The 26,519-nt window shown below is 32.5% G+C and overlaps 2 protein-coding genes across 3 annotated transcripts; one reads left to right on the forward strand and one right to left on the reverse strand.

Annotated features, from left to right (window-relative positions):
* Positions 1-1,085: 1,085 nt before the first annotated feature.
* On the reverse strand, positions 1,086-17,005 carry LOC114384509 (protein VAC14 homolog). Of its 2 annotated transcripts, none has more exons than XM_028344193.1 (20): positions 16,588-17,005; positions 16,347-16,460; positions 16,191-16,256; positions 14,853-14,942; positions 14,649-14,768; positions 14,445-14,473; positions 14,189-14,331; positions 13,993-14,087; positions 13,586-13,672; positions 13,325-13,432; positions 13,087-13,178; positions 12,802-12,883; positions 9,947-10,012; positions 4,561-4,676; positions 4,361-4,481; positions 4,079-4,240; positions 3,785-3,913; positions 2,877-2,945; positions 1,775-2,065; positions 1,086-1,535 (listed from the first exon to the last, which is right to left on the reverse strand). In XM_028344193.1, the coding sequence occupies exons 1-20, from the start codon at positions 16,675-16,677 to the stop codon at positions 1,431-1,433; spliced, it is 2,175 nt and encodes a 724-aa protein (XP_028199994.1). In that variant the 5' UTR covers positions 16,678-17,005; the 3' UTR covers positions 1,086-1,430. The 2 variants fall into 2 exon arrangements, with proteins under 2 accessions (XP_028199994.1, XP_028199983.1); XM_028344182.1 differs by having other exon boundaries at positions 1,086-1,547.
* A 3,598-nt stretch (positions 17,006-20,603) lies between these two features.
* LOC114384510 (probable UDP-3-O-acyl-N-acetylglucosamine deacetylase 2, mitochondrial) lies at positions 20,604-26,230 on the forward strand. The gene is made up of 7 exons (XM_028344208.1): positions 20,604-20,730; positions 20,920-21,228; positions 23,233-23,439; positions 24,577-24,678; positions 24,906-24,970; positions 25,393-25,537; positions 25,798-26,230. Exons 1-7 carry the CDS (start codon positions 20,680-20,682, stop codon positions 25,849-25,851), a joined length of 933 nt encoding a protein of 310 aa, XP_028200009.1. The 5' UTR covers positions 20,604-20,679; the 3' UTR covers positions 25,852-26,230.
* Positions 26,231-26,519: the final 289 nt, after the last annotated feature.

The following is a 26,519-nucleotide window of genomic DNA, read 5'->3' on the forward strand; positions in this document are numbered from 1 at the left end:
TAACACCTTTAAGCTTTTATTTTCTACTCATTTTTTTCTTAAATTCCTCTTCAAACCGTGATTTCACATTACTATAAAATTCTTCAAATGTTATCAATTTTTTTTACCAAATTTCTAATTTATAAACTTTTAAAATTATTTTATATCCTAAATCCATCATAAACATATAGTAAATGAGAATTTAAGAGTTTCAAATATAAGAAATTTAGAGACCAAATTTGCTTGATTTGAAAAGCAAAGACTTAATTGACTTAAAAAAATATTTTGGAACCAAAATCAAATATAATCCTAATAAAAGGGACTATAATTAATCTTTTTGCGTGAATTTAACATCATTTAGTGACCAAAAACTATATATTCTCCATATTTGTTTGGTTAAGTACACGTCAGCAAATAAAGTCACGTCACAGCCGAAAGTGAATCAACGAACAGTGATCAACTCAACAATGATGAAAGTTTTATTATAGAGGATAGCTCTTAAATTCCTGGCAAAGTATTTTATTTAAAAAAATGTTTTTACTAGTCGTGGCTAATGATTAGAAAGGGGAAAAAAGGTCCCACGCAAATCAAACCAGAAGCAATTGCGTATCAAGGAATACTGGAATAGTGATCAACTCAACAAATGATGAAATTAAGTTGTATCTGATCCCTTTAAAATGCTAGGCAATTTCTCAGCAAAACCATCTTATTTTAATAAATGTTTTGACTAGTCCTAACCCACAAGTTGAAAAACAAAAATTACTCCTTTCCGAAAAGAAAATTCCTTGCGAAAGACAATTTGCAAAAACACACTAAAAAATAAAACTTAAATCAGGCAAAAGATGCAAACAATTTTCGCACCTTCTCTACAACACGAAACTAAATCATTCCATCCCTAATAATTTTTGCTTGCTTTTCACCAGTACGAGACAATCAAACAAGAGCTCCCTTAGCCATGGTTTAATCTCGCCGTTTCAAGTTAGTCAAGTAGAAATTTGTAACTGTAGACCCAAATTAAACAGGTAATCACAGGCTTTATGTCATGAAATTTAATCAAATGCTATAAACATAATCCCTTGCAGAGTATACTTTAGCCAATTGTGCGATTTCTTCGTGAAAGTAGCTAATTCCTTATATTTTCATATGGCAGTATATGATTAACAGGTAGACAAAAGACATTTTACTAAATCAAATATCTCCCTCTAGCCCACATGGTTTTTAATAAATAAAAAATAACATAACCACGTGGGAATCACGTTGTACAAAGTCAAAAGAATAGCCTAGGAAAAGCCCAAACTTATCTTGATTCAAAAACCCAATTTTTGCCATCCCAACTTCTATAACAAGTGGAATAATACGAGCTACTATGATTTACAATTTTACAAATCATACCGACCCTTTCAAAGTTGACATACTTTAACTTAGACCCCATGGGCAGAAGCAATATAAAATTATAATTGTAGCTGCCCTGGACCTCTCTTTGATGATGATCTTGAAGGAGGAACATTAACTTCAATAGACTGAGGTTTTCTTGGTTCTTCCTCTCTTTGTGGCTCCTGCATGTAATGCTGTAATAACATCATAAAACTGAACAAAGCAGAATAGCTCAAATGATGACAAAAATAATACATAAAAGAAAATATACTATGTTGAGCGATTAAAAATCAGGCACCATCTCCCTCTTCCTCTCCATTTCCAATATTCTTTATATTCTATGGATTTTTACACAACAATTTATGTGAAACATAAAAACAAAAAATACAAAATCAACAGGCAGAATGAAGAGGTCAGCAACCTTTGACAATGAAGTGGACATATTGCGCAACTTTGCCTGTGTTTTGGTAAGCACCCGATGCTGATGCTGCATTTGCTGAAACTGTTGTAGCCTAGCAGCAAAATTTATTCCATTGCGTGAGCTACCACCATCTTTGGCTACGTCACCATCCTCAATGGTTCGAAATCCATCCGGCACGTTACGAAATTGGTAGGAATCCCCTGAAGGCATTCTTTTCAACTGCTCTCCATTGAATGAATACAATGGCACAGCTTTTAAACGAGTTTTTAGTATCTTAAAGGCGGCACTTTGCTGCACAGTAGTATAAAAAGAGTTAATATATAAACATCAAACCATGTATTCCTGAAAGACGACCTGCCTAAGAAACAATAATTAACAAAACTATCCTCCCCATCCCACAAGTCTTCGTTATTCATTAAGTGTAGATAGTAGAGGGTATAACTGGCAGGAAGATCAAGTTGATACATTCAACAATAGTTATTATCATAAGAATCACAAGTCTTACTGGCCCGACAAACATCTCCAGGAAAATATATATATATATATATATATATATATATATATATATATATATATATATATATATATTACTGACACAATGGTTAAGAAAACATGCAAGTGAAACATAAAAATGATCTTGCAGAAGGCATTATATTCAATGACACAAGGGTGTCAAACCTTGTACCAATAGATTCTAAAAAACAGCTTAAAAACTAGGCATACCTTTTAAAAATGTATTCAGGCGTATAACATCTAAATTGAACAAATTTGGTCCAGCGGCGTATTAATCCCAAATAGCAAATGCCTCAAAAATGAGATGGATGCAAAGGAAAGTAAACATATGTAATATACCACATTCCTTCTTTTGACATAACAGTGCCTTGAAACAAGAAAATTGGCTTTATTAAAAAAAATAAAGCAAAGCAAAATGCCACTTCTAAACAAAGAAAAGAATATAGAGAGGAGATAATTCAAGTATTGTAACCAATGCAAGTCTCAAAAATGACCTCCAAAGAAGGGTATTTGAACACATCCCATTCATACAAGGAAATCAATGCCTCAACAACTTCTCAATAGGTAAGAAGAAATTGTTTGCAGATACCTGAGGAAGCAACATCAGAAGACCATACAATGCCTTGAATAGCCAAATATATCTTCCAGGTTCAAGAAGCTGCAAAATTAAGTAATAACTTCAGCACATGAGAGAAACCATTTAAAAGGATAACTATCCCTTAACACAATTAAAAGAGGACCAATCATTACTTGATTCATCTAATGCAAGAGAAAATTACCCATATCAAACACAATGAAGAAATGGCAAAAACTAACATGAGGATTGGCAATAGTATAAGATGAGAGTGTCAATAAAGGGCACCATAAAGAGATTGAGAACCACATTAAATATTCCTACATATGATTTTATGTTTATAGAAACAATCAAGATTTCAAATTATAACAGCTGATGTATTCTATCATTTGTTACGATAAGTTATATTACATATATTACATATATTACATATTACATCAATTACAAAAATGGGATCTTTCTGAGTATCCACCCTTGATATTCAATCCATAATATTTAGTATTTACCAATACCATATTTATATAATGCTCTCTCAAATTATGATACAGGATTAACAGAGTTAGATAATGCAAGTAATGCCTATTAGAGAACTCATCCTATTAATATGCTAACCTCCACCTTTTAAGTTTTAAAAAATAAAAAAGGATAACGATTGCATCAGAAGTATGTTTATCACAGATTAATTGTCAGCTAGAGGTTTGATCCAAACAAGAATCATTTAGTATTTGGTGTGTGGTAAGATAAATGAAACCTAAAGAAAAATTATCATATATGGGATTAAAATAATTGTTTTATAGTTTAACAAAAATAAGCACAATCAACCATTCATCAACTCCATATCCATCATATTTTACCAGACTAAGTACAAAATATACATTATTAAAAGATACATGCTGATGAAACATGCTGTTTTAATTAAGCACCTGCAATCGAAGATAAGCAAAGATTGGAGTTTCCATCAAGCGAATCAATTTATCCAGTTGGACCAAAAATTTGACATTAATATCCTCCTCCTCCATTGATTGAATCACAGCACTGGCATGTTGGTAAGTCTGTCGGGGAAGAAAATTTTATTTTAAAAAAGGTCATATGGTTCATATCCACGAAAAGACATTGTTTACAATGTCTGCCCGTGGTATGTGGCATGTGGGCACTTGCTAGACAAAGAAAAACTTGAAAAGGAAACCAATAATCAGAATCGTGTTATAGATTCCTACCTGAGCCAAAAAGCAAAGACTTATAATTGCCATAGGAGAATGACACCAAGAGGCATACAGAGAAACATACAAGTCCTTCCCAGCAGGATTTACCAGTGATTGCTTCAAAAGATCTCGAATCTCAGATAATTCTGATGATGTAAGTAAGATCAAATTCAGAGCCTGAAATATTTTAAAAAGGGAAAAAATTAAATGCAGATGAATACTGCTTCATTACATAGGACAGCCTAATTAAAAGAAAATCCATTGCGGCCATTTTAAGCACTTGAAAAAGTCACAAACCTGAACCATAATTGACGCAAAATCAAAGTCAGATTCTCTTTCTAATATTGTAGAAAGTTCACGGTAGACTCTCTCAGCATTCAAAAGAACACAAAGGCGACGGACTATCAAAGCACCACGCCTGGAATTTATAATATAAAATTAAAATTTTAATGAATGAAAAACTGGAAGAATTCATAGGATAAAGGAAAATAGCTTACTTCTCCAAAAGAGAATTATCTAGTCGGAAATTGTGCACTAGAAAAACAACAAGCTGCCGGAAGTGGTGGGGATCTCTTGCAATGCATGCATGAACATCAAGAACTAGAAGCACAACCTATTTAATATTACCGAATTGAAATGAATTAAGGTTAATTAAAGTGAATTATTGAAGGCATATACAAGATATTATTTGAACTAGAAGCACAACCTATTATTTGATACAACTTTCAAAGTATTGCTTAACAGTCAAGAAGGCATATACAAGATATCTATCTTGATGGCCTTCTAACAAAATCACACTCATTTTTCAGAAACAATTTTTCATTTAAAAAACCACTTGAAAGTGTTCTTAAGGACAATTTGTTAGAAGTTTGATAAACCCATATTTGACTATATTTTGATGTGAGTTTTCATGTCATAATCATGTATTTTGGTATATTTTATTTGATAAAACTCACGATTTGGTATAAGTTTGTAAAAGACAGGTGCTTATGGGCTTTATGTGGGAAAGAATTTAAACTCTTAGATTTTTGGAGTCAATCAGAAGACTATGGTTATGGTAATTTTGTGTGCATGTGGTAATTTTGTAAGCCTGTGATCCACCTGCATCACCTATCACTTAAAGATTACAAGGATCACCTGTCAGATTTAAATCCTAATTGATGAGATTAATTAAGGAAAGGTAGAAGGAGGCCTCCGCAGAATATTATAAATAAGAAATGAGAGCCTCTCTTTTTAGTGTTTTTTGTTCTATTTACATTTTGAGAAAGAAAAGGGTCGTGCAGAAGTCTCTTAGCTGCGAAGAAGCAAAAAGATCACAATTAGGACGAATTTTGGTCAAGTCTCCTTTTCTTTCGGTATGTCTATGTTCTTTATTCGGATTTCTAATTTTGCCATGACGATGAGCGGCTAGTCTCCCTAGTTCGGGATTGTGATGTAATCATACTCTTACCATTCACTGATCTTAATGAAAACCTCAATGTTTTCTAGTCAATTAAATATTTCTATTAAACCATGACCAAAGGTTAATAATTGAATTTGAGAATACTAGTGATCGACAATATTTGGGGTTTTGTTAGTGTTGGAATTACACACATTGTATGGGTAGTTTTTCCACACATTGCATGGGTACTTGTTCCAATAAAGAATAGTTATTAATGTACCTAGTTAGTCACATATTCATGTATCTAGGAATTCACATGCATGTACATAGGTACTAGAACTTCATTAATATTCTTGTAAATTTCACATTGTATTTACTCCCAAAGTCTATATAAATATAGATCAGTGAGTGGGTTAAGCACTCAAGCATTTCACAACCTCTAGTCTCTTCAATATGGTATCTAGAGCCACCTTGTTTGTTCTTTAAAGGTTTCTGCATCTGGTCAGCAAAACCTAAAGTCCCATCTTTGTCCCTTTGTCCAAACTGCAGCCTCAATATCAAAAACTCCAAATAGGAGGAAATTCAGGTGACGGTATTGAAACTTCTGCCATGGTATCTAATCGAGGGGGACAAGGTGATCGTGGAAACCGAGGAGGACGAGCTGGAAGAGGAGGTCGCCCTCAATGTTCTTACTGTAAGAGAGTGGACCACATACAAGACACCTGTTATTCTATTCATGGATTCCCCGAAAAATCAGTGAATATTTCAAAGTTTGAAACATCTGAGATAGAGTTTTCGAAGGCTGACTATGAAGAGTATCTCCAGCTAAAAGTTGCCAAGGAATCTCTAACATCATCTACTATATGTGGTCATAACTCCACTGCCAGCATTTCCCAATTTGGTAATAATCAAAGTCCATGGTTAATTGATTCAGGTATTTTTTATCACATTGCTGGTAATAGTTCTTTATTTTCATCTCTCTCTCCTCCTAAAATTCCTCATTTCATTACTATAGTCGATGGTTCTAGAGTTGCAGCAACAGGAATCAGTCATGTATCACCTACTTCTTTGTCTTTAAACTCTGTTTTGCTCATACCTGGTTGTCCTTTCAATATAATATCTCTTAGTCAGCTTACTCGTTCTCATAATTGTTCAGTAACATTTGATGCTAACTCCTTTGTCATACAGGAACGTGATATGAGTCAGACGATTGGCGTAGGACATGAATCTCATGGTCTTTACTACCTCAAGCCTAATCTTTTTTGGGTTTGCAGTGCTGCCACATCACCAAAGCTCCTTCATGAACATCTGGGACACCCACAGATTCTACCATAGATATTCCTGACAATCTTCCACTTGAGCAGACTCAAAGATCACCCATCGTATATCAACGTCGTCCTCGAGTTCTTGACGTAAAACTTGAAGGTAATGAAAGACCAGCTGAATCATGTCCTACTCCAGTAGACAACCCGACCATGGACCTACTCGAAGAGAATCTTGACTTGCCTATTGCTCTTAGGAAAGGTACTCAGTCTACACATAATCCTTATCCTATTTATAACTTCTTAAGTTATCATCGTCTTTCTTCTTCATACCATTCTTTTGTTTCCTCTTTATCTTCTGTTTCTCTTCCTAAAAATCTTTTTGAAGCACTTGATCATCCAAGATGGCGACAAGCCATGATTGATGAAATGCAGGCTTTGGAGCATAATGGTACTTGGGAGCTAGTTCCTCTTCCCCCAGGCAAGAAACCAGTTGGTTGTCGATGGGTATATGCTATAAAAGTTGGGGCCAATGGACAGATTGATCGCCTCAAAGCTCGATTGGTAGCCAAAGGTTATATCTAGATTTATGGCCTAGATTATGGAGATACTTTCTCCCGTGGCTAAAATGACTTTTGTTCGACTCTTTCTTGCCATAGCTGCCATCCGTCATTGGCCACTGTATCAGTTGGATATTAAAAATGCATTCCTACATGGGGAATTAGAAAAGGAGATTTATATGGAGCAACCACCGGGATTTGTTGCTCAGGAGGAGTCTAGCTTGGTTTGCAAACTTTGGAGGTCTCTTATGGACTCAAACAATCCCCACGAGCTTGGTTTGGAAAATTCAACTCAGTTGTTCAGGCTTTTGGGATGAAACAAAGTGAAGCAGACCATTCAGTTTTTTATTGTCATACCTCATCGAGAAGATGTGTTTACTTGGTGGTCTATGTAAATGATATAGTCATCACAGGAAATGACCAAGAAAAAATTGTTCAATGAAGGAACATTTATTTAGTCATTTTCAGACTAAGGATTTGGGAAAACTTAAATATTTTCTTGGAATTGAAGTTGCTCAGTCAAAAGATAGGATTATCATCTCACAAAGAAAGTATGCGTTAGACATATTGAAAGAAACTGGTATGTCAAATTGTAGACCAATTGATAGTCTCATGGATCCAAATAAAAAATTGCTACCCAATCAGGGGGAGCCTTATTCTGATCCTGAAAAATATCGGAGATTGGTTGGGAAGCTTATCTACCTCACTATTACAAGGCCATATATTTCCTTTGTAGTTGGAGTGGTGAGTCAATTCATGCAGTCTCCTCATAATGATCATTGAGATGTAGTAATTCGAATTTTGAAATACATTAAAATGACCTCAGGACAAGGACTACTCTATGAAGACAAAGGAAACACTCAAATAGTTGGATTTTGCGATGCAGATTGGACATAATCACCCATTGATAGGCGTTCCACTTCAGGATATTGTGTGTCTGTTGGAGGAAATCTTGTCTCATGGAAGAGTAAAAAGAAAAATGTTGTTGCAAGGTCTAGTGCAGAGGCTGAATATAGAGCTATGACTGTAGCCACTTGTGAGCTCATTTGGATTAAACAACTTCTTCAAGAATTGAACTCAACAAATGAAGCTATGTTGTTATAATCAGGCAACCCTACATATAGCTTCTAATCTAGTATTCCATGAGAGAACTAAATATATTGAGATTGATTATGATTTTGTCCGGGAGAAAGTCCTTTCTAAGGAAGTTATTACTAAATTCATTGGTTCTAATGATCAACTAGCAGACATCTTTACAAAATCTCTAAGGGGACCAAAAATTCAAAATATTTGTTCCAACAGTTAGAATTAAAATTGGGAAAATTTGGGTTAAGTGTGAAATCACAATCCTAGGTTGCTTATTATAATTGTTTTCACATCAACTATCTTTGATTCTTATTTACTAAATTGAGTAATTGATCACGACTATCTTTCATTTAATTTAACTTTAATTGTTTAGCTTTACAAAATTGTTTGGGAACAAAACTGATCCTTTGGGTTCGATATCCGGACTTTTAGTTCACTATTACTACTGCATAGGGTACATTTTCCCTTGTGCAAGTTCTATTTTTACGCATCAAAGTCATTGCTCGTGATATCAAGCTTCACTAATGAAAAAGTAAAAAGTAAAAATTAAATTATAAAGCAACAACATTGAGCTTTCATCCTTCTGATCTTCAAATTTTATCATCTTCCATGTTCTCTCTCTCAAGAAAACTACATATCTTATAGAAACGATGATACTTCTTAAGAACCATAATAGGATGGAATGGGAAATGGCAACTGCCAACTTTCAATCACTATATCTATGTAATTGAAGCACAACCAACATCATCGTTTCTCAGTATAATATGGCTTGCAGTACCTAGATAACCCCTTTAGCCAATAGGGCATGTGCTGAATGGTCTTCCTCATTTTGTCCAAGGATGTATTGTGAAAGGAGGCACGGGCAGTTAAAAAGGGATATGAAGTCTTCCCAACCATTAAAAAAAAAAGTCCAATCTCTTTGCATATCATCTAATATTAGAACAAATTTAATGTATAGACCCATAAAAAAATACTCCCTCCAGTCCTTTATATAAGAAACAAATTACTAATTTATCAAGACCAATGAAATTAGTTTAGTTAGTTAATTTTAATTAATAATGTCATGAACTAAATTGTATTCCCTAAATACCCATAGAATTAAATGGTTTAAATAGTAGCTATACTTAATGACACTACATAATTCAAGAGATAATTTTTCCCACCAATTACTGTGACTTAATAAACCAATAAATATATCCACCTGCATAGGGAATGAGTGGGTGTCTTATTAATAGATTTCACAATACATTGAGGATATAAAAGGAAATTAGCAATTCATACATCTAAAAGTGGGTCTATGTTTCTTATAATTAGGACAAAAAATGTACTCATTTGTTTCTTATATTAAGAGGACTGGAGATAGTATTAGAGAATAGAAATCCTAGGCCACTCCAAATTTCCAAACACCTAAGGTAGGTGATTAGACTTAGCATCTCAACTACTTGTGATTGTTTAAATTGAAAGGATATGTATGCACTATAACTTATCTACGTAATATTTTGATAAACACTATGCACAAAGATCACAAGAAATAAATGATTGGTTTGATGAAATAAAAAATAGAAAGAAAAACATGTCATCACCAGGACACTACCTCATCAGATGAATCTGAAAGTGCTTTGAGTAGGGTTTCAAATATGTCATTCAGAAATGTCAAAACCTGTTTCAGACAAGGAAAGTCTTCAGTGAACATGGACGTAATGGAATCACACCCTTACAAAATATTTTGTGCAAATTGAAAAAGTAATTATTCAAAGGGGCTGACATTAAGAAAAATAAAGTTGTGCACAAAAGGAAAAAGATTTCCAAACTAGAAGGCTCGGATACAACACAACATGGACACAAATATACGTCAAAATTCAAAAATTGCAGGACATGGCACTTCTATAATATACATAAAATTAGCAGTTTTGCTAACATCAGTCCTTAGAGCTGATTTGTATACATCAGTCCTTAGCAACTAAAGGTGGAAAGTTTTTCTCTGGAAAGAGTTCATTATTTCAACTTTTCTATCTCCAATGCAATAAATACTTTATTTCCCAAGAAATAACTTTCCATTTGAAGTTGCTTCAAATTAGCTCTAAGGGATGTTGTTAACAAAACCGCAAAACAAAGCTGAAATGAACATAAAATAAAATTCTTAAAATACATGAGGATTAATTCTAATAAAGAGCATGAGTCATCTAAACATAATTAATTAACTGCTACAATTTATCTTAATATTGTAGTATTCCAATTTGTATTGGTATCAAAGTTGTAAAAACTAAAAGTAATAAAATTTGTAAAATGCAGCTAAAATCGTTTTAAGTGCCCATGCCATGTCCAACATTAATGCATGTTTGACACATGGCTACTAATTAGAAGTATCATGCTTTCTTGACACCAAACAATAAATTTGTACACAAACTATATTTGTGTGTTGTGTGATAATAAACAAAGAAAAATTAGCATAAATGAGAATGCTAAGATATGTGGTCAGGCCACCGCCACACAAGAAAGGATAGGGTACAGAATGATTAAATATGAGGAGATATTAGTGAGGTACCCATCGAGGATAAGATGACACAAAATTGTTTAAGATGATTTGGACATATGCAAAGAAAGCCACTAAAGGCACTGGAGAGGAAAGTAGATCGCATGGCCTTTAGCCCTGTAAAAAGTGATAATGGGGGAACAAAAAAGACATTGAAGGGGATCCTTAAAAGGAATCACACAGAGTAAATAATATCCAGGGAATTTGATTGTTGACTGAACCTAGTGATGTCACATGATCCATGTAGCCGACCTCATCCAATGGGATAAAACAATTGTTGTTGTGATAAAGAAAGAAAGTTATGTTATTTTATTCAGTTTGGTTGTCATGACAACATCATAATTATTTGCAGAATTGAGTGAAGGGCCTGGCTGTTAAAGCTTAGAAAACTTAAAATTCTATAATTCAGCATTTTTTTTAAAGGTTCCTTTTTTCTAAAAGCTATTTTCAACCTCTGAGGAAGTCGTAAAACAGATTTTTATTTTAGGCTTTTGCTGGTTTTTTCAAAAGCATTGCATATTTATTCTGAATTTTTTAAGATATTTTTAATTAAAAAACAAAAACAGTTTTTTTCTGGAAAAGCACAAACAAGCATTCACTTAATGGCTAAGACCTTTTCTAACCATAATAAATTAAACCATATCAAATAAAATCAAAGTAGATCCCTTATTCCTGGAATAACCAAACGGAAAGAATAGTCTCATTTGATATTCAAGCAAAAGGGTAAAAATATAAAAAGAGCAAAATAGCATTAGTTACTGGTTACAGCCAAGTAAATTCTATTATTAATCAATAGAAATAAAACTCTCAAGAAAACCTATAATCAAGGGTCGGTCATGACATATAAGGGCATAAACAACAGAAAGGGGCATGGAATTGAGCTATATGACAAAGACTCCAAGGAACACATTAAGAGACTAGATTAAGTCACACAGATGCAGGTTGGGAGTGGAATTTCATATGGAGGAGATCCTTGTTTGACAATGAAATCGACTTGGCTGACAGCTTCTTGGGGGATATAGCGCGGACCCTAATCCAGCCACATAGAAGAGATAACTGGGTGTGGAAAGCAGATCCAAATGGCCAATACTCAACACAAAGTGCATATAATCTGGCTGATGGGGGAATCAATGGATGAGAATCTGGATGGAGCTTTTGAGGAATTGTGGAAATTAAAGATCCCAACCAAAACATCCTTTTTTGCGTGGAGGTTAATTAGAGACCGATTGCCAACAAAATTAAACCTACGAAGGAGACATGTAGAGATCAATGATTTACTATGCCCATTCTGCAGGAACAAGGAGGAGGATGCAGCTCATCTATTTTTCAACTGCAGTAAAACCCTCCTCTTTGGTGGGAGTCTTTGACTTGGGTAAACATCTCAGGTGCCTTCCTGCATAATCCGAGACAACATTTTCTGCACCATGCAAATGTGTTGGACGCTGGAATAAGGGCCAACAGATGGAAGTGCTGGTGGGTAGCACTAACATGGACTATTTGGCAGCATAGGAACAGGATAGTTTTCTCAAATGACACCTTCAATGGAAGTAAACTGATGGATGATGCAATCTTCTTAGTTTGGACATGGTTCAGATACATGGAAAAAGATTTTGTAACAGATTTCAATCAATGGTCGAGTAACCTAAGAAAAGGTTTTTGTAATCAGGAGAGGGTAGCAGATATAGGATCTAAGTAGTATACAGATTATACTGTAAGTAGCTTCTGGTTCCTATCCAGACTGTCAAGTCTGATCTTAGGAACCAAATGTCTACCCAATCCCAAACATGTAACTTTAGTACCTCTAGTACTCATATATATATATATCTAACTTATTTTTGCTGAGCAAAAAAAAAAGTCTGAATATTAATAGCAGCCTAAAAATATATCAAAATAAAAGATGAATTAAATTGAATCACCTCACTACGATGTCTGGATAAAAGGGTTGATATCCAGTGCAAAGCTTCAATACGAGTAGCCTCCCATTCACTAGATAGTTGCCTAACCAGTCAAACCATTCCCAAAATCATTCTACAGAATAATAAATGCAAAACAGAGTTGGCTAAACAAAACAGACCCTCATAATCATTTCCCTTTATATTCTTGGATTCCCAAAGCACTATACAAATCAATAATTTTTTAATAGAAAGTATTTTCAAATTGAAACCTAGCCAATTTCCCGGGTAAAAAAAAAAAAATTACACCTCCTAGCAATGGAGAGGATTGCTCCTACATCAAATGCTTCAGCTGGATCGGCCTTGATTGCACGTAACTCTTCATTGGTTTCACGAGCAACCTTATACATGAGCCAGAAATTATTTCCAAAGCATTGTTTTCCAAACAAAATTAAACATCATACAAAACAGAAAATTTAAAAAGGTAAATTAAAAATAAAAAAAAAGTAAAGAGGAGGAGAAACAGGGAAGGCTCAAGTAGGCCTACCACTCTAATTTTCTCTTCTTTATCAGATATGCAAGGCAAAACAGCTCCAAGAATGTCAGCATAATATGGAACAAGCTGATCTCCACCAAGTTTGACAAACTCATTTATCTGTTAAAACAAGAAAACACACATTATTTAAGGAAAATAATAATGAACAACAGCAAACAATACATAATAATTTTGACTAGATGCCAACACTAAATGAAAGTTTATTAGAATAAAGACTTATTTAACAAGTCAAAACATTGCAATACCACTCACCCATGTGATAGCTGTTAACCTAGTAAATTCATCTGGAGAACCTGCCCTTTGTACCAGTATTTCAGCCATTCGACCATAATCTACAGACTTCAAGAGTAGCACTGCTCGAGTCAGAAAATGACAAATGAACAAAACATTTTGCTTTTCTTTCAATATATTAGATGAAAATGATGCACACTTGTACATCAGAGTTAATCAACACAAAATGCACAAACAGAAAGGAGTCAGCAAAGAGATGAACCCCAAAAGATGGGAAACATATGAAAGCAGACAATGGCTGTAATAAACCCTCCCCGTGAAGCTAACACGAAAAACAATGCCCTAAAAGCAGAATTGTGGTCTGAATAGTTTCGAAAGACTTGCTACTCCAACAAAAAGGAAAAAAGATACATTAGTAGAAGCCTTACTGGTGAATTCTTAATCTCTTGAAGAAACTCAGAAAGAGCTGAATCAGCTTGTTGACGTATTTCATGACTTGAATCGCTCAACATATTAAACAAACCTGAGATGTTTATGAATGATTAGCTGGTTTACATTGATGTTGTATATAACATGTCAAGTGAATAGAAACATAAATGTTGATTCTTCAGCTGATACACTTACCATCAAGAAAATCAGGAAGAAAACCAAGCATGTCAATATCTGGGACACTGTCCAATACAGTAATCCATCCTACCAAAAACTGACGGACATATGGATTCAGTACATTCATGCGCTCCCTCAACAATGGTATAAATTCTTCAATACTGACAATCAAAAGATAAAATGGAGGGGCATGAAGCATTACAAATCAGTCAGAGATCTCTGTACTCACAACAGGATACAGAGAAACGTATAGCATAGAAGTAAGAAGGGGCACCTGAACTGATCACTTTCAGTCACAATATCCTGTTTGAATAAAGTAACATTTAATCATTATTTGTTAATGATAATGGAACAGTAATTCAAATCATTATTAGATCAATACCTATTTGGAAAACATCTGATATGTACAGTTATGCTCACATGCAAATCTGCTCAAAGGATTGTTGGAGTTCAGGAGAAAATTATTATTATATTATACCTTAACAAGTCGATCTAAGAGATGAGCAGCACTTTGTACATTGGCATCTGAGTCTGCAGAAAGCTTGCATAAGGCATCAAATATCTGGTTGAAGAATATAATAAAATCTCCTCTCACAACCTACCATCAAAACAAGATTGACATTGGAGGATTGTACATTATCATATTAAAGGTTTATAAGGGTAAGCAGAATTAGATCTTCACCTTTGCTATGTTGTATAATGCTTCACAAGCATAATAACGAACTCTGCTATCTTGATCGGCAAAAGAATTTAATACAGGTGGTACAATTTGCTGTATAATACAAAATATGTAGGTAAGAAGGAAAATGAATACACACCAATTTCATACTTTTAGGTGAAATCATCTATTTTGTTATTTTAAACCTCGTCCTAAAATTTTGAACCATGTTAACATAGCTTAACAAAAAGAAAAGAACTAGCATCCAAAGTAATTAGCATATTTCATGTTGATAACAAGAACAGTGAAATTATGCCTATTATATTCCATTCACTGACATGCTTGAAATTGCAGTTTTATATTGCTTTCGTTTTCAAAATGCCTTGTGCTATAGATGCTACAAAAATGAGGCTAAAGAAGGTTCAAACTATGGTAAAAACTAAAAATCTGCTTATGAATTAGAAGACAAATAGTTTTTGCTGAATATTATAGCATTTCCAATATTACAGAAATAGATATACAGCTAAAATGTAAACACAACTTCTGAAACTGAAAAGGAACTATTTTTATGGCAATATATTTGAAAAAATCCCCCAGGGAGCTTCTGACACATAGGTCTGATTAGATGGAATTATCTGCAGTGCTGACATAACTTATCAAGTCAATGTGACTATCAAGCAGTACCCTATTTTTATCTTAACCATAGGCAGAAAATAGCACCATGTCCAAATAATAAATTGTCCATACTCATAATGTTAAGAGAAAATCAAAGACTATCAAAATTAATCCATAATTAAAGAACATGAAAAGGGTTTTTAAGAACTTTATAATTATTTCCACACGTAACAGCATATTAAACAATTAACTGACGAAACATGTAGCCACAGATGGTCCAAGGGGGGGCAAGTAGGGGTCTTAATCCCCCTCCCTTAGGACCCTTTGTGTATATATGAGGAAAAAAAATTAAAATTAAAAAATATTAATAAAGTAAAATATATAAGATAAGTATGTTTTTGAGTTGATATTTGCTTAAAATTTTTCTAGTAGTAGATCATATCTCTAATATTATCCATAAAATTAATAATAAATATTTTTAAAACTTATTATTTATTAAATCATTATTTATTAGAACTTAAATATTTAAATAATTATGTAAAAAAAAAAAAAAACGGTCCCCCCTTTAATATACTCCTGGATCCTTCCCTGACCATGAATATTCTCTTCCACTAAAACCCAATGACCACTACCAAGCTTCTAAGATACACCACCCAAAATGAAATTTGCATAATTTAAATATTTAATAAGTGGGAAGAGTTCAATCAAATCCATGACAAAAATAACTAGCGATAGGCAACCCCTTACCTCAAGATGCTGAGCAGCTTCAGTAGTCAACCCAACAGTAGCAGCAGCTAAGCTTATCAACCCTCCCTTCATTTAATTTAAAAATAAAATGCTCAAATTATTGAATTCAAACTATAATTAACCCAAATTAAAGATAAATAACATAATTAGCACTACCTTGCGATGATTTGCTTGTGGCGAATAAGTAAATTCCGTAGTCAACAAAGTGATCACAGCAGTTATCCTATCATGATCCCCAGCACCAGCAAGCTGCTTCACTATCCCCTCAACCTATAATAATAATAACAAAAGGTCCTTTAAAATTCACCAATGCCCTCAAATTTCACTAAATTGGAAACAACGACCAAAAAAAGAAAGGAAAGAAAAATCAAGATTCTTGAAGAGAGAAAAAAGAAACCTCAAGTGCAGCATTCTTGCGCTTCTCGTAGAGCTTGTCGGCAAGGTTGCGAAGCACGGCGGCCGGAATCACCGAGAGAGCGTCGGCCATGGCAATCAAAAATTCGAAGAACGAATTGGGAATCAAATTCGTTTGCGGATCTTTTCCTGCTCCAAACGCAACATTGTCGTTTCTTTCATTCACTTAGGAAACGGAAATCACGAAGTGAAAATTGGAAAATTGGAAATGGCGAGGTTTTCTTTGAGTTTCATTCGCGTGGAAAATGAGATTGAGTGGGAAAAATTGGAAATCGGATCTGAGAAAAACGAAAATTGAAATTGGAACTGAAATTTCTGAAACCTAGAATTTCACTTTTCCTTTCTTGAAGAGTTTGATAATATTTTCTTGAAGAGTTTCCGTTATTTGTGAAAATGAAATGAAATTGGGAGTTTTTTTAAGATACTACTAATAAGTAAATAATTACATAATTAAGCTGTCAGTGACCAAAGAATTTAGGGGAAATCACGGAAATGTCCTTATTGGGGGCAATGGTATCTTCATTTTTTGGTTTTCATCATAAAATTAGTAAAATGCATATTTTATTTAATTAAACTGTCATTTGATCTCTTATAATCTTAAATTCATAATTTCATCTTTTATTTTTAAATCAAAATATTTAATCTTTTTTATTTTTCAAAAATATTTATATACTGATAATTTTTTAATTTATAAATTTTGGTAATTTTAAAAAATTAATAACTCTTTACTAAGATATATAAATAAAAGTTTTAATACATTTAACCAAATAAAAAGTGAGTGTTTTATCATCTTGTTTGTGAATAACTTTAGATCAATAATTAGAGTAAGAATAATCATGTATAGTAAAATAAATTTACAAAAAGAATATGAAAATAATTTTCATATTATTTTATGAAATTTAATTATAAATTGATGAAATAAAAATATTTTTCTTCTCTTTAAAATAAAAACATATAAATGATATAAAATAAAAATAAAAATATTTTATATATTAATTTATAAATTTTAATAATTTGAAAAAAAAATAATAATTCTTAACTAATAATATATAAAAAAATAATATTAATATTATTAATTAAATAAAGTAAGTATCTTAGTGGTATATTATTTTTCTTTCAATAAAAAATTATGAATTTAATTTTTATTAAGATATTATTGTTTACATAAACGTTGTATCATCTGATTTTACATAATGAATGGACCAATAAAAATACAATTTAATCTTTTATATTCTATAAGTCACAAAATATTTTAAATTTTATTTATTCACATAAAATAAATGATATCACTTTACATTTTTATGAGACAATTTTTTTTTTAATCAAGATATTTCTTAATCAAAAGTGATCATAAACTAATTTATTGAGATTCTGAGATTCATTTAAAAAATTAACATATTCCAATAGATGTTTTTTCATTATGTAATCGATAATTCCACATCACGCTTAATTTAAATGACAGAATTATTATTAATCGTGCTTATCATATGTTAAATTTTCTCCTCTCTAAACTATTTTTTCTGGTTCTAACCCGCATGCATGTATTTGCTATCATTAAACGAAAAAACTGTATTACATAGTATTCAATGTGTCCTTTTAAATTCAATTAGCAACTTTACTATTGCGTAACTGTTATACTCTCTATTTAAAATTTGACACACTCCGCATTTTATTTTCTCTTCATTCAATATTGCATCACTAAAGTTTCTCATCTATTTCATTCTCAAATCATTTTTCTTCTTCCATGCTCATTGTTTGTGTTTTCTTTTCTTTTACAATTACTATATTGTCTATTTTAGTAACATTTGGAATCTTTCTCATTTGATTTCCATTTTGATGTACATGAAGTTTTCCCCTTAAAACAAATGAAATATTTTTTCTTAATGTTCATTTTTCATTGTTATGTGCATTTTATTTCAGGATTATTTGATTTTTTTTTTGTTTTGGCTATTGTAGTATTGGGTATGCTTGACATTTTTAGTATCGGGAGCGTGTGATTAGTTTTTATTTTATTTTCTTTCTCTCATTTTTGTTTTCTTTGTATTATCTCATGTTGTCTGAATATTTATTAACATTATGATTTACAGTTATATTGCTAGCCCCTGCATGAAGCATTTTAATCAAATTGGACAAAAGATACTATGGGAGCATGAAATTCAACAAATCATCGTTATCTGAAGTTATTTTCATTAACAACATGACATATATTTTTTGTTTGTTTATTAATTAATTTTCATTTTTAAATTAAAATTTTCCTATTACACACACAAAATAAATAAATATCTTCTGCAAATACATATATTAATACTAAAAGATTAACATGCAAATATTATTTTTTCCAATTTATGTCTACACAAATTAGTATTAAAAATATTAGGACTAACAAATACAGTAAAAAAATTATTATAACTAATTTTTGTATGTTGATTTTGTGTGCGTATTTAATATTTTGATGTAATGAATATAATTAATTAAAATTGAAATGCATCAAGACCATCAATTAATTTGTGTATGCAACATTTGCTCAGTTAAAATATAACTAATATAATCTTCTTCAATTTTAATATAATTATATAATTTATATTTAAAATGCTACCAAATCCTAAAAACAAAATATTATTTATGTACATATAAAACAATAAATATAATATAAATAAATCTAATTTTAACCAACTCCAACATCGTACGGGTTTAAAATCTAGTTACCCATGATAATTAACCTGGGATTTACTTCATTTGGTAAAAACAAATTTGTCTCTTTTGTTTAATCCCACTTTAGTTATTTATGGCTAAAATTTGAATAGTGAAAACACCCAAAAGAGGAGACAAAGTTCTTGTTTCTTGCTTGTCTCCTTGAGTCTTACCACTCATCGTTTCTCATTTTTCGTGCACCAACTAAGGTATGGAAGAGTTATTCATTCTTGTTCTTGCTTGCCCATGGAGTATTCAATTTAAGTGTATTGTAGGAGCTTAGGTAATGTCTCTCCATAAATCATTACTTTAGATAATTTTTCTTTAAATTTTTTGCTAAGATTGTTATAACTTGTAAATATTTGTCATTTTTGGTGTTCAATGGTATGACAACTTGTGTTGATATGATTGAGATTGTTCTTTTGGAAGCCATTGAAGGTGAAAAATTCTTTTTTTTTTTAAGCTTTGCATTTGTTTAGGCTTAAGTAGGGGGTTACTCACACTTAAGCATGACCAATTTCAGGAAAAAAAATGCAAGCACAAGTGTTTTTGCCATGCAAATGATGCTTAAAGGCAAGATAAGTGGTACTTAAGCACAAGTTGACTTGTTTTTTAGTCTGCCAGTCACGTTTAAAGTGCAATTAGACTATGCTTAAGCACCACTCTCTCCAATACATGTCCTGAATGACTTCCAAATAGACATGAATTGGATTTTTCTTATAGAATAAAGGCTTCAAAATAACATGAGTAAGTTTTAATGTTATGTTAGAATAATTTACTTTTATTAAGCATTGATAAGTTAAGAATTGAACTAAATTGAGTATGAATTCCTTGTATCTTAAGTGTTATTCTTGAAATATCATTGTTGGATTGAGGTTTGAGAAATTAGTATATGCTTGTATGATGACTTTGAAAATGATTAATGTGTTTAAGGATTATTGTGTTAACAAAGATTCATTGTGATAAACAATGAATAGAAACTAAATAAAAGTGTGAATCTAATAAAATATTAACAATGAATAAAAACTAAATAAAAGTGTGAATCTAATAAAATATTAGATTTAATAAATCTTAAATACCTTTATACACTGAAATGCATTTTTAAGACAATTATGATATGATAAATTATAAAACAAAATACATATATAGAAAAAGAAAAAAAAACTTATTTTGAAAATTGCACATCGAAAATCTATTTTGATACTAAGTTTCCAAACAACATTTTAGTCCAAAATCAATTTTCAATATGTTATCCAAACAAAAATTACCTTATTATATGATAACACTGCTTTTAGGTGCATCAGATATATGGTATCAGATGCAAGATTTTTGCCACCTGCCGCTGCTCTATGTTCACTATTGAGTGTCGCGAGACTCATGCATAATGTCTTCCTCCAACGCTCTCAGATCATCAAAACTGGTCTCATGGAATAGAGTTCGTACTCTCTCTCTCATGTTCTTTATGCACTATCGACTGTTTAGTTCCCAAATTTAATTCAACCATGCACATACTCTACTTTCAGACTATCATTTACTCTTATAGTGCATTTGGATTCACGCTTTTTATATGTACAAGGAGTTTTCCAAAAGGACGTTCTTAAGCTCTTTTGACGCCTTTATGCAGACTGGGAGGCTGCAGCAAACCCTAGCGGATTGCGTGGAGCGGCAAGGCAAGGCGTTGCATTCGGGAAAGGTTTCGACGGTGAGACTGTGTCCCGAACGCGCTTCCCGAGGCAGGTACTTCGATTTTCGTTCCAATTTCGTTCCCGCCTCTGTTGAATTCGCTCAGGTCTCGCCCCTCTGCACCACTCTGTACAAAGGCGGGTTCCGAATTCGAACCGTGGAGCACTTGCTTTCGGCTTTGGAGGCTTCGGGTGTCGATAATTGCAGGATCGAGATTGAGGATTCGGATACTCAAGGACACGACGCAGAGGTAACCTATCAATTTTATCCTTAGGGGGTGTTTGGTAGGAAAACAGTTTTTCTATTCCCGGCAATCATGGTTCGAATTATTGGGTTGGGAATGAATAGAATGTTTCAATTATTGGGAATGAATAGAATGAGTAACATGATATTTTAATTATTTTAAATGAGTAACATAACATTTCTACTACAGTACATACAAAAATTAAACTCAGAAAAGTATTTCACCTTATGTGGAAAAATAGTTAAAAAGACATTTACGGGAAACATTCTTTCTCAGAAATGTTTATTTTGTAAGATAAATAACAAACACTGTGTTTGGTCTGCATTTGCATTTACATTTCCTGGTTTCATTTTTTGAAAATTCATTTTCAAAAGATTAGGATTCTGAAAACATGTTTGGTTTGACTTTTTATTTTCTGCTTTCAAGAAATAAAAACACTAAAAATGTGTTTTCAGAAGGAAATATATTTTTAAATTTGTTTAAAATTACATTTTTGTCACCGCGTTTTCATTTTATCCAAAATGAGTTTTATGATTTCAACTGAAAACGAGATTTTATTATTTCCAGTTTTTGATTCGTTTGAAAAAATATTTTCATTGAAAATGAAAACAGAAATTCAACCAAACATATTTTGATCACCATTTTTTATTTTCAGTGAAAATGAAAACAGAAAACAATCAAACCAAACATCCCTTAAGATTTTCATCCTAGGATTTCCGGAAAGAACTAAACCAAACACCCCTTAAGATTCCCATCCTAGAATTTCCGGAAAACGAAAAATTTCTCCCCTACCAAATGCCCCAAGAGTACTATTTTCTATTCAAAATAGTTAAATGAAGGAAAAAGGTATAGAAGAAATCCTTAAGTATTGAATATCATGCTAAATTGTCTCTCAAAGTATTGGAAAATTCTTCAAATTAATTCCTAAATAATTAGTGAAATATATCAATATAAGGACTAAATTAATGGATATTCAATACTACTTTAGGGATTACTTTATACTTTATATAATTTTATTACTTTAAGGACTATTTAGGATACAATAATACTTTAATGACCAAATTGATAGTTTAGTTGAAGAAAATAGAGAAGAAATATAAAACAATATAGATGTATTTTCTTGTAAGTTTGGTTGGAGAAGAAGTGAAAAGGAAACAAAGGGAAAAGTTGCTAAATATTCAAAATTTTCCTTCCATTCAAATTCCAAGCTCTTCTGTCCTCTTATTTACATTCCACCTTACCAAATAGATATTCTGTTACTAAACAAATGTAAGAATTTAGGATTTCGTATAGGTTATCTATATGTTGTTGATAAAAAGGGTGATGTTAAAACAAAGCTACTAATTACTTTTAAGAAAGTGAAGTGTAAAATTTTGATCCTGTAATATTTAGATTAGACTAGAAATTCTTAAGTCCGTTTGGATAAATTTCTCTATAAGCACGTAGGAGAAGAGAATAAGAAGATAAAATGAATTTTGAGTTTTTTTTTTCCAGAAGTAAAAATCAACTAATCACCTCAGCTTTTGGAGAAGTTAGATGAAAGAACTTCTATAAAATTTAAAGTGCATAAGCTGATTTTAACTTATGGGAAAAATTCAATTGAGTTTACTTTCTTATTTTCTTCTCCTATAAGTCTTTATAAAAAGGTTTATCCAAACAGGTCCTTAATCTACATTTTGAATGACTTATATCAACAAATGTACACTCTACTATAGTTGGCAAAGTGGCAAACAGAATAATTAGTTCATCGAAAACTCGCTAACTGTCCCAGTTTGCAGATACTGGTTATGAAATGGATTCCCTCTAATCTATTGTATAGTATTGGTTTATTTTATGTTTCTTGGATATTTTCCTTTGCTCAGCTTTATCATAATAAAGATAAAGTATTTTGTGGAAAATATTGATGAATATTTTTTCTTTCCTCCTTTCCACTCCCCTTTATCTAGTTCTTGTAACCAATAGTTTGTATTAGAAATTTATGTGTTTCTGTCATTTCTAATTCTCATACAGATTCCTATATTTGATGGGTCAGCAAGGGAATGGGTGGCTGCAGTGGAAGAAGTTGGTTTGACAGTGGCCACTGATCTTGATGGCAAAAGTGTTGAGAAAATGGCACCACATGTGAATGAACCAGTGTATGCTTGGAGAAATGATTCTTTTGTTGCTGCATTTCCTTCAGAAGTGGTTCGAATAACTTATGGCATTAACTTTTCGCAGGTAAAGATAGGCTGATGATACATTGGATTGAGATTTGAGAATATCAATCATCAAAATTTTTTTGGCATGTCATTTAGAGATTTCTATGGGCTAGTTTGGATAAATTTCTCAAAAAGCACTTATAGGAGAAGAAAATTAAGAGATAAGAAGAATAAAATTTCTCGTATAAGTTAAAATTGGTTTATCCACCTCAGCTTTTTGGTTCATTTTACCTCCTCTTTTCTCCTATAAATACTTTTCAATAAGTTTATCTAGATTGGCCCTATGTCTTTATGTTTTTTTTTTATTATACTATTCTTACCAGACATCTATTATTAAACAAAGGGATCGTGTTTCATGGATTTGAGCATTACCCCTGTTAATCTGCTTCCCATCATGAGAACAATGTCTAGATTTGTGTCTAAAGTCAAGATTATAGCATTTAGTATTTTAGTTTTACAGATAAAAGGAACTTGGTTGCTGACTGGGTACATTTGGACATTTGGTTGAAGTAGGCATTTTAAAGATATAAAATGCTAAATAAACTTCTGTAGAGGAAATGTAAAATGATGCTTACACTATAAAATGATGCCTTAGTATTTTTTTTGTAGGGCTCATTATCCAAGGGAAATGTAATGCTTGGCAAGTTATTTTAAGTTAAATATATAAATCCTGATTCTGGATTTAGATATTTGTGTATGTTATTTTTATTTAACTTTAATACACAGACACCCAAACACACATGCTGCTATGTCCCAATGTCTTGTATTATGTACATTAGCCATGTCTATGTGTCTGTGTCCATGTCTATGTTTGTGTGCCACCAACACCTCTAAGTGCCAAGTTTCAACTGTCCAAACTCGAAGGTTTCGTTGTTGGCAGCCTCTCCATGTACCACTTGAAGCCCGCAGCACCTAAACATATTTGCTTTGTTGGAACTTGGGGGAATATGAGACACTCTTTTAGGCTGCTTTTCCACGGATTCATGTGTATTAGAGTACTGTAAGAGAGCTGCAGTTATTCAACCGCAGTCTCGGGTAGACTTAAGCTAGTTAGTTAGTTCACTAAGGTAGTTATTTCCCCATGACAGCTGTCCTAATAACAGCACTGTCTATAAATACCAAACTGTACTCTTAAGTTCCCTCCTTTCTTTTGCAGGCACCTGTTATTGGCTGCCAGTGGTTTTCTACACCCCCCTTGGATAATTTGGTGTATTCCATGCAGATAGCTTTGTCAAGAACCTTCTGCATTTATGAAGAGGTTAGTTCTAATGTTTTTCCATTTATAATATAGTTATTCACATAATGGTTTGTTTTCTTTACTATATATCATATAGTGGAAAACCAATTAAGATGTTAGATGTCACTTGTATGTGGAACTTGAACATTTGGTGTTATGTTTAACTAGATATGAGGGTAGCCACACATTGTAGTGTACCCAATTGCAGTTTACTCATATGCCTCTCTCTGCCTTAAAATTTCTTGCAGGTTGAGCAAATGCGCAATGCTGGACTTATCAAAGGAGGTTCTCTAGAAAATGCCATTGTGTGCAGGTATATATTTTGCTATATGATAGATAGTGAACAAATTTGATAGCCTATGATACCGGAGTAAATAAGTTTATGCAGCATTACTTAAGAAGAGTTTGAAACAACACACAAATAATTTTGTGGAGATTCCAGACTTGGTTGTTGTCAACTGTTCATATCTAACATAAAATATTACTTTGAGATGAAATTAATCACATTGAATCTGTAGATTAGGCTGGAGTACACATGAAACTTTGATTCAGTAATATGCTGGCCAAATGAAATTATGTTGGTACAAAGTTGCAAACTGTGTAGATAGTTCTATGGGATCTGGTGATACACGAGAAAGTTATGCATTGAATCATTGATGATCCCCATGTTGCCAGATGTGCTTCTAGCTTTATGTTATTCATTGTATAATTATTATTTTATTTTATTTTTTGCAGTGCCAGTAAAGGTTGGTTGAATCCACCTTTGCATTTCAGTGATGAACCATGTCGTCACAAGATCTTAGACCTTATTGGTGATCTGTCACTGTTTGCCCAGTTTGGGAATCAAGGACTCCCAGTGGCTCATATCGTTGCGTACAAGGCATGTGCCTTTGGTTCTGTCTTCCCTATATTTAATATTCTCATTTGTCAATTTGACTTTCATTGTGTCAAGATGATGTATTTTGTGCAACCTAATTTATTCAATTCCTCCCTTTTGAAATATTTAAATTGGCTTTTTGTTGACTTCATATGAAGCAAAACATGCTATTCATGTTCTACAATCCTATTTCCGGATTTGAATTATGCTCAAGATCTGCGATGAGCATGATTTTTAATGCAATTGATCTATCCTTGATGCAGGGTGGCCATGCATTGCATACTGATTTGGCACGCCGCCTGATAGGAATGATTTGAGAGGCTATCATGTTGCCAGTGGTTTACTAAGAAGTTATTGGTATTTTAGGTGACTTCGTTGGAGTAGTTGTTCAACCTGATGCTTCTGAGCTCTTATTTATGTGCAGCCAAGGTGGAAGAAGAAATGCTGAAATTCCTAAACATCTTGTATTATTATTCTGTCTCTTCATTGTTTCTATCGTCATCAATTTTGTAATGAAAGCATCCAAGCAAACCATTTTGTAAAAGAAAGCCATTCAATTTTCCATCATTTCAGATTTTATAGGGAAGCCGTATAGCCATAATCAAGCTCAAAGATGCTTCGACAACATTTGATGGAATTATGATTTAATTCAATTTTTATGCTAATAGTAGGAATCCATCTTTCAAATCTCTCGAATGAATTTTGTAAACCCCCCTCCTCCCTCCTTTTATCTTCCAACTCCCCAACCTTGTGTTATTTTGTTGCTAATATTGTTTTTTATTCTTATAAAATTGGAAAAGTTTGATTCTTGTTCCTGCAATTTTTTTGGGTATGTTTTTAGTCCTTCGTGGAATTAGGGTTGATTAAATGAATTTAGCAATTATTAGCAATATAGTAAAATTATTATACAATTGAGTATTTATATTAGTTGTTTATAATATCAATATTCATACATTTTTAATTGAGTTTATCATTTCAATATTAA

Source organism: Glycine soja, chromosome 2 (assembly GCF_004193775.1).
Source record: "Glycine soja cultivar W05 chromosome 2, ASM419377v2, whole genome shotgun sequence".
Lineage (NCBI taxonomy): Eukaryota > Viridiplantae > Streptophyta > Magnoliopsida > Fabales > Fabaceae > Glycine > Glycine soja.

What these genes read in the sequence shown, in the direction of transcription:
- LOC114384509 (XM_028344182.1), bottom strand. Translation starts at nt 16,677, where the DNA reads ATGGCCGACGCTCTCTCGGTGATTCCGGCCGCCGTGCTTCGCAACCTT. An exon ending in AAGCTGCTCAGCATCTTGAG is followed by an intron (nt 14,943 to 16,190) that starts GTAAGGGGTTGC and finishes TGTATTATACAG; the next exon opens with CAAATTGTACCACCTGTATT. An exon ending in TTTCAGATTCATCTGATGAG is followed by an intron (nt 4,677 to 9,946) that starts GTAGTGTCCTGG and finishes AATATTAAATAG; the next exon opens with GTTGTGCTTCTAGTTCTTGA.
- LOC114384510 (XM_028344208.1), top strand. Translation starts at nt 20,680, where the DNA reads ATGTCTTCCTCCAACGCTCTCAGATCATCAAAACTGGTCTCATGGAAT. An exon ending in CTCAAGGACACGACGCAGAG is followed by an intron (nt 21,229 to 23,232) that starts GTAACCTATCAA and finishes ATTCTCATACAG; the next exon opens with ATTCCTATATTTGATGGGTC. An exon ending in ATGGCATTAACTTTTCGCAG is followed by an intron (nt 23,440 to 24,576) that starts GTAAAGATAGGC and finishes TTTCTTTTGCAG; the next exon opens with GCACCTGTTATTGGCTGCCA.